The sequence below is a fragment of the Macrobrachium nipponense genome, chromosome 29, assembly GCF_015104395.2.
Source record: "Macrobrachium nipponense isolate FS-2020 chromosome 29, ASM1510439v2, whole genome shotgun sequence".
Taxonomy (NCBI): Eukaryota; Metazoa; Arthropoda; class Malacostraca; order Decapoda; family Palaemonidae; genus Macrobrachium; species Macrobrachium nipponense.
In genome coordinates this window covers 74,768,770-74,779,259 of record NC_061092.1, presented here as the reverse complement: position 1 = coordinate 74,779,259, position 10,490 = coordinate 74,768,770, and the positions used below count along the sequence as shown (strand labels likewise).

The 10,490-nt window shown below is 39.0% G+C and overlaps 1 protein-coding gene across 1 annotated transcript; it reads right to left on the bottom strand.

The window, feature by feature from the left end:
- Positions 1 to 4,758: 4,758 nt before the first annotated feature.
- LOC135206375 (uncharacterized) lies at positions 4,759 to 10,250 on the bottom strand. The gene is made up of 2 exons (XM_064237790.1): positions 9,354 to 10,250; positions 4,759 to 9,204 (listed from the first exon to the last, which is right to left on the bottom strand). The coding sequence occupies exons 1-2, from the start codon at positions 10,248 to 10,250 to the stop codon at positions 4,759 to 4,761; spliced, it is 5,343 nt and encodes a 1,780-aa protein (XP_064093860.1).
- Between the last annotated feature and the right edge of the window lie 240 nt (positions 10,251 to 10,490).

Sequence of the window (10,490 nt, the reverse complement as noted above, 5' to 3'; positions counted from 1 at the left end):
CCATAGGCTATACCTACCTACTAGCATAACACTCAGTGGGGGTCTTGTGTGAAAAATATTTTTACCCATAAGGATATGGAATATGGGGGCCGCAGCCCCCATCTAGGACTAGGCTAAGTCAATAAGGGCAGATGGTTCATCTAGGAAGGTTACTACTAGGTAAAAAGTATTTGGGTAGCCTAGCTTCTTTCCGTAAGTATGCTAATGTGGTGATAATGATTGAGGGTTACCTACAGAGGAAGATAATAACAGTAGGAAAAGAAGAATATCAGGTTTCATGCAGGATGGGATGTACATACTAGTCTAGCTAAATCCACTAAACCTAACCTCCTAGATGGGGGCTTCGCCTCCTTTTTCTTATCTTATCAGCCTAATCAGATACATGTTCCTTGCTGATGGTTTGCAATACCATCCCAGCAGTTTTCTTCATTTTTCTTTATGAAAAAAAAGTGACCATAAATTTCTTAACCTAACATATATGAAATAGTAAGTTAAAAGCTTTTTTTATATTATTAAGCTAGACTGAGGGTAGGTTAAGAAATGTTTGGTTAGTTGTGTTTTTACGTAGAGAAAAATAAAAAAAAAACTTGAGGTCATCTTTACTTGTTATAAAAATTTTCATGCCTTACCATATCTAGGTATATAAATTTCGTCCTCAATCATTAAGCATTTACAGACGTTTTGTATTGCGAATAAGTTTCATGTTTTGTTGTGTTTTATCTAAAAAAAATGCATATATACTGAATGAGGTAAGAGGTGGGTGTGTTTTACTGAAAAAGTTATTTTCTTATTTTCAAGGAAAGAGGGTTAGAAATGAATTTCTGTCGTGAATGCTACCAGAATGTATAAGAAATAGTCAGTAAGTGAGGAGATGCTTCGAATTAACCAATACTTTTGTTATTGTTGCCTCTAATATAGGCCTAGGCCTATTGCAGGCTAGCCTATAATGCTTAACCTAACCTGTCACACTGCATATCATTGAAAGGATAGGAGGCTTCAGAACAGGAGTGAGGTGTTGGCAAAAAAGAAATTAGATCACCTTCTAGACTTGCTGAGGTCACTATGAAAAAGTGGTCAACAAGAGGAGACAAACAAGCATTGCAAAGAGAAAGCATCTCATCCTCACTTCAGATGATGACTCTTCGGAAGATGACAGGTCACATCCAAAACCACACTTACCCCATTATTCAGTTATGTGTTAAATAATGTGTTTTCACTAGAACACACCCTAGCTATGAAAATCACATAGGCACAATTATCTTGGACATTACGTGTTTCTGATTAATATTCTACCAGGGTTTAGAATTTTACATTTGTTTACTTTAATGACTTGACTGAACTATCTTAGCCAAATTTGTAAATACTGTAAATATGTCTGAAATTGTACATGTTACTACTACTACTACTACTACTACTACTACTACTACTACTACTACTACTATTATTATTATTATTATTATTATTATTATTTTATTTTATTTTTTTTTTTTTTTGCTCTATCACAGTCCTCCAATTCGACTGGGTGGTATTTATAGTGTGGGGTTCCAGGTTGCATCCTGCCTCCTTAGGAGTCCATCACTTTTCTTACTATGTGTGCCGTTTCTAGGATCACACTCTTCTGCATGAGTCCTGGAGCTACTTCAGCATCTAGTTTTTCTAGATTCCTTTTCAGGGATCTTGGGATCATGCCTAGTGCTCCTATGATTATGGGTACGATTTCCACTGGCATATCCCATATCCTTCTTATTTCTATTTTCAGATCTTGATACTTATCCATTTTTTCCCTCTCTTTCTCTTCAACTCTGGTGTCCCATGGTATTGCGACATCAATGAGTGATACTTTCTTCTTGACTTTGTCAATCAACGTCACGTCTGGTCTATTTGCACGTATCACCCTATCCGTTCTGATACCATAGTCCCAGAGGATCTTTGTGTGATCGTTTTCTATCACTCCCTCAGGTTGGTGCTCGTACCACTTATTACTGCAAGGTTGCTGATGTTTCTTGCATAGGCTCCAGTGGAGGGCTTTTGCCACTGAATCATGCCTCTTTTTGTACTGGTTCTGTGCAAGTGCTGGGCATTCGCTTGCTATGTGGTTTATGGTTTCATTTTTCGTATTGCACTTCCTACATATGGGAGAGATGTTATTTCCGTCTATCGTTCTTTGAACATATCTGGTTCTTAGGGCCTGATCTTGTGCCGCTGTTATCATTCCTTCAGTTTCCTTCTTTAGCTCTCCCTTCTGTAGCCATTGCCATGTGTCATCGCTGGCTAGTTCTTTAGTCTGTCTCATGTATTGTCCGTGCATTGGTTTGTTGTGCCAGTCCTCTGTTCTGTCTGTCATTCTCCTGTCTCTGTATATTTCTGGGTCTTCGTCTACTTTTATTAGTCCTTCTTCCCATACACTCTAGCCACTCGTCTTCACTGGTTTTCAGATATTGCCCCAGTGCTCTGTTCTCGATGTTGACGCAGTCCTCTATACTTAGTAGTCCTCTCCCTCCTTCCTTTCATGTTATGTATAGTCTGTCCGTATTTGCTCTTGGGTGTAGTGCTTTGTGTATTGTCATATGTTTCCTAGTTTTCTGGTCTATGTTGCGGAGTTCTGCCTTCCTCCATTCCATTATTCTTATGCTGTATCTGATTACTGGTACTGCACATGTGTTTATGGCTTTTATCATATTTCCGGCGTTGAGTTTTGACTTGAGTATCGCCTTGAGTCTCTGCATATATTCTTTCCTGATCGTGTCCTTCATCTCTTGGTGTTTTATATCCCCTCCTTCCATTTTCCCAGGTATTTGTATCCTGTCTCATCTATGTGTTTGATGTTGATCCCATGTGGTAGCTTTATCCCTTCAGTCCTTGTTATTTTGCTCTTTTGTATGTTGATTAAGGCACATTTTTCCATTCCAAACTCCACCCTGATGTCCCCAGATACAATCCTTACAGTCTGGATTAGGGTATCTATTTCCTTGATGCTCTTACCATACAGCTTGATGTCGTCCATGATCACCAGATGATTAATTCTGTTGCCTCTTTTCTTGAGTTGGTACCCAGCATCCATCTTCTGCAGTACTTTTGTCATGGGAATAATGGCTACTACGAATAGTGGGGACAGTGAGTCGCCCTGGAAGATCCCTCTCCTGATATTCACCTCTGCTAGTCTTATTCCAGAGCTTGTAAGTATTGTATTCCAGTTGCGCATTGCATTTTTGAGGAGGCTGATGGTGTTTTCCTCTGCCCCATATATTTTCAGGTATTCTATTAGCCATGTGTGTGGTATCATGTTGAAGGCTTTCTTATAGTCTATTCATACCATGCTTAGGTTGGTTTTCCTTCTTGTTGCATCCTCGTTCTTTAGTACTTCTATAGGTCCCAAGAAGACAGGTTGGTAATTCACGTACTTTATTCTGGTATATCATTTACAAGTTAGCAGACCCATGCTTCTCCTGGTGTCACAGTTCGTGGATGGCGGGAGATCGCCCAACAACAACCCCCAGAAGGTTCAACATAGCAGAATGAGAGAGTAGTGTTTCTCAACACATTACACTTCTCTTACTGTTCTTCATTACCATTTTGTCTATCAGGAGCTGCAGGTCTTTTGTGCCCCTACACTTCCTTCTGCTTCCTTTCTGTTGGTGGGGGATAGTGTTTGTATCCTCTAGGTAGTTGTATAGCCTTTTGCTGATGATACCTGCTAGTAACTTCCACATTATTGGTAGGCAGGTGATAGGCCTGTAGTTACTGGCTGTATTTCCCTTGCTCTTGTCTTTCTGGACTAAGGATGTTCGTCCTGTGGTCATCCATTTGGGCGCATGGTGATTTGTGATACAATACTGGATGTAGCTGCCGTTTTCTTCAAAGCCACAGGGATTAGATGTAGAAAAGACACAGATCTGTTACTCACGTCACACTTTATTAAAAATTTGATATAAAGTTCAAGTTAACATCACTAAACACTTTAAACCAACTTAAAGCTTTAAATCACTTAACACTAAGCACTACAACTTAAGTTGACCGTTGCTGTAAGGGCTTATAGTTGGTCATTACTCCAAGACCAGAGAACCAATGAGGAGTACTTTGCTAGTAGTACAAGGCGACGAGGTTCAAGAAACTGAAAACAACAAAATATACAAACTTACTAAAAATAGAAATTCCATAACAAACAAAGCATTGATTATAGTTTGATATAACTACAAAACACCACAAACATTAAACAGAATATATACAAATTTCAGTAAAGAAATAAACTTACATCTGTGTTACTCTAAGCTACATCCAATACAAACAAAACGAATTTCCAAAGAAATGTTCTTTACACTTCGAGGACTTCTCCTGGTCTGTCAGTCATCAAAAAACCTTGATCCTATTTCCAGAAACTTATAACTATTACAGTGTAATTCCAACACTGATAACTACCATGATAAACAATATTTTCAAGAACTACTCAACAACAATTAACAAACAAACAAATTACAGCAGTAACAATCCAAAATAGACTGAACAATGTTTACATGTAAATTGGACAAATATCTTAGCATAATTTAACCCTAATCACCAAGTTGAAAAACAAAGCTTATTAAATTATTATATACACAATTGGTTTCTATAAAAAGTTGCATTTACATTCTCGGCCCTATAAACAAATTATTTGTTTATCAAAATCAATCATATCTATAAATGCAGGTGATATAAATAACATCTATATTAAATGTAATATATTCTCAAATCATTTGATCCTAATAAAAATAACTATTATAATCATTGTTCCTCTACTGCAAGGAGAAGAACAAGCTTTTGAATGGGTCGATGGAGCTCTGATGTTTGTGTCTTCAAAACTACACTTCGTACAAAACCGGTTCTGTCCTTTTCAGTGCTGATAACACGACCCATCATCCAGTTACTCCTTAACTGATTATCATCTTTTACAAGGACAATATCACCAACTTGAATGTGCCGCTTTTCCTTGTTCCACTTCTGTCTCTCTTGTAATGTTGATAAATATTCTCTTCGCCATCTAGTCCAGAATAAGTTAGCCAAGAATTGAACATATCGCCACCTCTGTCTCAGATACATATCTCCTTTCTGAAAAACACCAGGTGGTGGCATCACAACACTTGATTTCTGTGTGAGAAGCTGTGCTGGACTGAGTGGTTGTAAGTCATCTGGACTGTCACTGACTGTGGTCAAAGGACGGTCATTCACTATAGCCTCAACTTCTGTGAGAAGAGTGCAGTAACTCTCATCATCCAGTCGTCCAGCATGTTCTTTGAAGAGATGAGTCAAGACCTTTCTCACAGTTCTAATCTGACGTTCCCACACACCTCCCATATGACTAGCTGTAGGGGGATTGAAGGTCCAGCTGATGCTTTCTTTTGAGAGGAAAGCTCTGATCTGGTCATCATTCATCTCTTGCAGTGACTTCCTCAACTCCTTCTCGGCTCCATGAAAGTTTGTCCCATTGTCACACCAAATCTTCCTTACATTTCCTCTTCTAGCAACAAACCTTCTTAAAGCATTTATGAAGGACGATGTGTCTAAGGAATTGGCTGTCTCTTTATGAATTGCTCTTGAAGACAAGCAAGTAAACAATACACCGTACCTCTTCCTGATTTGCCTTTCTTCTTTAACTTCCTGTGGCCCAAAGAAGTCAACACCTGTGTGTGTGAATGGAGCAGCTGGAATTACTCTTCCCAATGGTAAATCAGCCATCTTCTGGTTAAGAACAGGGTTTCTCATTTTTCTGCAAATGACACATCTTTGTAGAACCTGACGGACACTTGCATTGGTACGGATAATCCAGTAAAGTTCTCTAAGTTTTGCCATCACATGGTTGCGTCCAGCATGAGCTAATTTTTCATGTGTGTAACGAATAATCAAAGTGGTAATATGGCTCTTTCTAGGTAATATCATTGGATGCTTTTCGTCAGCTGAAATTTCTGCTTTGGAGAGCCGTCCATTAACGCGAAGAAGCCTGTCTTGCGGATCAATGAAGGGATCTAGTTTATAAATGCTACTGCTACTACAAAGTCCTCGGCCCCTTGACCCTTCGCTCTTTTGTAAGAGTGCCACTTCCTTACTAAAAGTTTTCTTCTGGATATATCTGATGACTGCTTTTCCAGCAGCATCTAATTCATCTGCTGTAATTGAACCATTAAGTTTAGTTTGTCTCTTAGATTTCAGTATGAAAAAAAGACGGTGATACACTGCAACAGCCTTCCTCAACCGATGCCATGAAGAATAATACTTAAGAAACTTATCAACAGCATTTCCCTCCTCATCTTCTGGATGTACTGCAAAACTTGTAGATCCTTCCAATTCAAACTCATCTTGAGGCATGTCATTTTTCCACAGCTCCTCTGGTCCTCTAAGAAAATATGGGCCATCAAACCAAATGTTACTGTTCAGCATTTGCTGACTTGTGAAACCTCTTGATGCAATATCAGCAGGATTCTCTTTACTCTGAACATATCTCCACTGTGTATTTTCAGAGAAATCCTTAATTATTTTCACTCTATTTGCAACAAATATAGGAAACCTCTTTCTATCACTAAAAATATAGTGAAGAACTGTTGTAGAATCTGTGTGATAGAATGTCTGGTCCACTGTAATCTGCAGCTCTTTCAAAATGTGTTGTGCTAGATTTATGGACACCACTGCAGCAGTCAATTCCAGTCGGGGTACGGTTGTAGCCTTTACAGGACACACTCTAGACTTTCCCATCAGCAGAGCAGTAGAAATCCTCCCACTGCTATCGGAAAGTCTTATGTATGCTGCAGCACCATAGCCTTCATTACTAGCATCTGAAAACATGTGCAGCTGTGTGGAAGTCACTGTACCAAATTCCTTTGGCTTGACACATCTTGGAATCTTTAAGTTACCCAGGATTGGTAAATCATCAAGCCACCTTCTCCAGGGCTTCTGGTATTTTTCGGGAATAACATCATCCCATCCCAAGCTGCTATCCTGACAAACTTCGCAAAGAATTCTCTTAGCTGGCAAAAGAAAAGGAGCCACAAAACCAAGAGGATCATAGAGGGAACAAACTGTTGACAAAATACCTCTCCTTGTAAGTGGTTTTGGGTCCAAGCTTGCGGAGAAAGTAAAGTAGTCATTTTCAATATTCCACTGAAGACCAAGAACTCTTTCTGCATGAAGTTCATCATAGTCAAGATCACAAGTTTGAAGATCTTTTGAACGGTCCTCTTGCGGGATTGATTTCAACACCAGCTTGCTGTTACTCACAAACTTTGTCAGCCGAAAACCTCGTTCCTTCAATGCTGACGTAACGTCTTTCACAAGTCTTAATGCCTGCTCTTCTGAGGGTACAGACTTTAAATAATCATCCACATAAAAATTAGTCTTAATGGTGCATTCTACATCTGGACCATACTTATCCTTTGCATGGTCAGCTGCTGCCCTCAAAGCGTAATTGGCGATGCTAGGTGATGATACTGCTCCAAAGATGTGAACACCCATTCGATACACTGTAAGTTCGCTTTCAAGTTCACCACCAGGCCACCATAAGAATCTAAGGTATTTATGTTGAACTTTTGGTACCTGCACTTGGTAAAACATAGATTCTATGTCACCCATCAAGGCCACCCTCTCTAGACGAAATCTGATGAGCACTCCAACAAGGGAATTAGTCATATCAGGACCTTGCATCAAATTGTCATTAAGGGAACTACCCTGGTATTTAGCACTACAGTCAAAGACTACTCTAATCTTATTTGGCTTCTTTGGATGGTAGACACCGTGATGAGGTAGATACCATGCAGGCTGTTCATCATACGACTGATCCTCCGGAACCTTATAAGCATATCCTTCAGACAACAATTTCTCGACAAATTCCACATAATCTTCTTGGTACTTTGGGTTTAGTTTCATTTTTCTACTTTGCCATTGTGCTCGTTTCACTGCCTGTTCTCTATTGTTTACCAAGTTAACTTTATTGGTTCTAAATGGTAAGGGAAGCTGGTAGTGTCCATTGGTAAACTGAATGTTTTCTGCAACTTCTTTGAGGAACTGTTGATCTTCTTGTGACAGACCCTTCTCATCAGGAACTCTACCAACATCTTTCTCACTAAAGTCTCTTTCGAACATATGGACCACAGCTGCAGGATGAATACACTCCTTTACCCTTTCAACTTCCTGAAGAAAGACATGGTGACATGAAATACTGTTCTTCTCTGAAGAGTATCTAAAATGTAAAGGGCCACTAACAGTCCATCCATGGTGGTAAAGAACTGCAAAGGAATCTTGACCCTTGGCTGGAAGCACTTCTAATGGTTGCAGTGCTTTAGGGCAATTACTGCCAATCAACAAACCAATCTCCAGATCTGCTCTATAATCAGGAATCAGATCAGCAATATTCCTCAGACCGGCTACCTTTTTGAGCAATTCTGGTTTTGGTATCTGTTGATGACTCACTGGGATATCTTGACGAGTAAAGGTTTTTGGCAAATCAATAGTGTTGTTTCCTTCCATATCTGTAACACACAAATTATTAACCGCCAAAGTATTCACAATGTTTACGCCATGCATGGTTTGGAGCTTTAAACATTTCTCTGTTCCAGATGCACCAATCTGCTCTCGTAAACTCTCTGTGATGAAACAACTAGTGCTGCCATTATCAAAAAAGGCATAAGTGTCCAAAACTACTGTGTTTCCTTTCTGATATACTTTTACTGGGATAATAGCCTGTAATATTGTATTTACTTCACTGACATGATTGGTAGTACATGTGCTAACAATAATTTCACTTGCTACTTTTCTAGACGAGCTATCATTGTCTTTATGTAGCTTGAATCCTTCGATATGCAATGATGTGGGATGCCTCTTACAGCACGTCTTACATTGCTTCCTTTTCATACATCCTTTAGAGGTATGGTTGAGACCAAAGCATCCAAAACACAACCTTCTCTCCTTAAGGAAATCTATTTTTTCTTCAGAGGTCTTCTTAGCAAAATTCCAACAATCATCAAGATCATGGTTTTTCTTGCACAGTGGACATGATTTCTCTTTCTCAGACACTAATGATATCTTTCTATTTTCTGGATTCAGTTCTGCCTGGGTAGCAAAGCTTGAACTTTTGTTCTTTTGTTGACAATATCTGAGTTTGAAGCTACCAGAGTTGTTTTCAGGCTTTGAATAATTATTTTGAAGAGCAAACTTGCTGAATGTTGGGTCGTTTGCTGCCTTTGCCTTTTTATAAACAAATTCAACCAAATCTACAAAATCAACTCCTCCCTTTTCTTCCCTCAAATGTCCAGCCAGGCATTTGGGGCAATTCTGGCATCAAATGCCATCATGAAAGTGGCAAACTCAATAGGATCACCTTTAAATTTTGGTACTTCTATGCTTGGAAGCAACATTGCTGCAGTCATGTGTTGCTGTGTCTTCAGGAGCATCTCTTGTTGGGACTGTAGTTGCATATCAAGATTTGGCTCAGGGAACCGACAATGGCTAGAACTACAGGGAACGTTCGCTTTCAACTGCGGAGTATCTACTGTTATATCCGAAGGTTGTGGTTGGAACGGGTCTACATTTGGATTCAACAGGGAAGGAGTATCTTTTGGCATGATATCCGAGATATTGCCAGCTTCAGCATAAACTCTTTCTCTTGCTTGGGACATAGCAATTTTTGTTTCTAATTCTAATTGTTCTTTCTTTTTTCTAAGTCTAAATTCTTGTTCTTCCCTCTCCTGCTTAAGTCTGAGTTCTTGCTCTTCCATCACTTTTGTTTTTTCTCTCATAGCATGTTGAGCCATCAATTCTGCTAGTCTAGCTTTCTCTTTGAGGCGAGCAGATCTTACACTAGTTCTGCTAGACTTGGTCCTGGTAGTGGATGAGGAACAAAGACTTTTTCTATCAAGGTCTGCAGTTAATTGCAATTCACTTTCCTTGACCCAATTATTCATTTCTGTAATGAAACGATCGATAGATGCTGTATTTTCTGAATGCCTCTTATTTACTGTGTTTCGTTCACTGGAATCTGTTAAATGCTTCTCATATTGCTGAAAACATTCATCATATTTATCACGTAATTTGCACAAAATAATCACTTCAGACTTCACCAGATGAAGATTATCACAATTATCCATTAGTCTAAAGATCTCATTTCTCCTTTTGGTCACGGCAGACAGAGCAGCAGTTTGGGCATTTTTCAAAGTTTTTTTTTGCTCTTGTATCACTTCATCGAGACAATCTTCACTGACTATAGACCCAGCAACTTCGCTAGATTCCTGCATTTTCAATCACGAGATTTTCTTGAACTCATGTAGCTGCCGTTTTCTTCAAAGCCACAGGGATTAGATGTAGAAAAGACACAGATCTGTTACTCACGTCACACTTTATTAAAAATTTGATATAAAGTTCAAGTTGACATCACTAAACACATTAAACCAACTTAAAGCTTTAAATCACTTAACACTAAGCACTACAACTTAAGTTGACCGTTGCTGTAAGGGCTTATAGTTGGTCATTACTCC

What these genes read in the sequence shown, in the direction of transcription:
- LOC135206375 (XM_064237790.1), bottom strand. Translation starts at nt 10,250, where the DNA reads ATGCAGGAATCTAGCGAAGTTGCTGGGTCTATAGTCAGTGAAGATTGT. An exon ending in TGTTGCTTCCAAGCATAGAA is followed by an intron (nt 9,205 to 9,353) that starts GTACCAAAATTT and finishes GTTTATAAAAAG; the next exon opens with GCAAAGGCAGCAAACGACCC.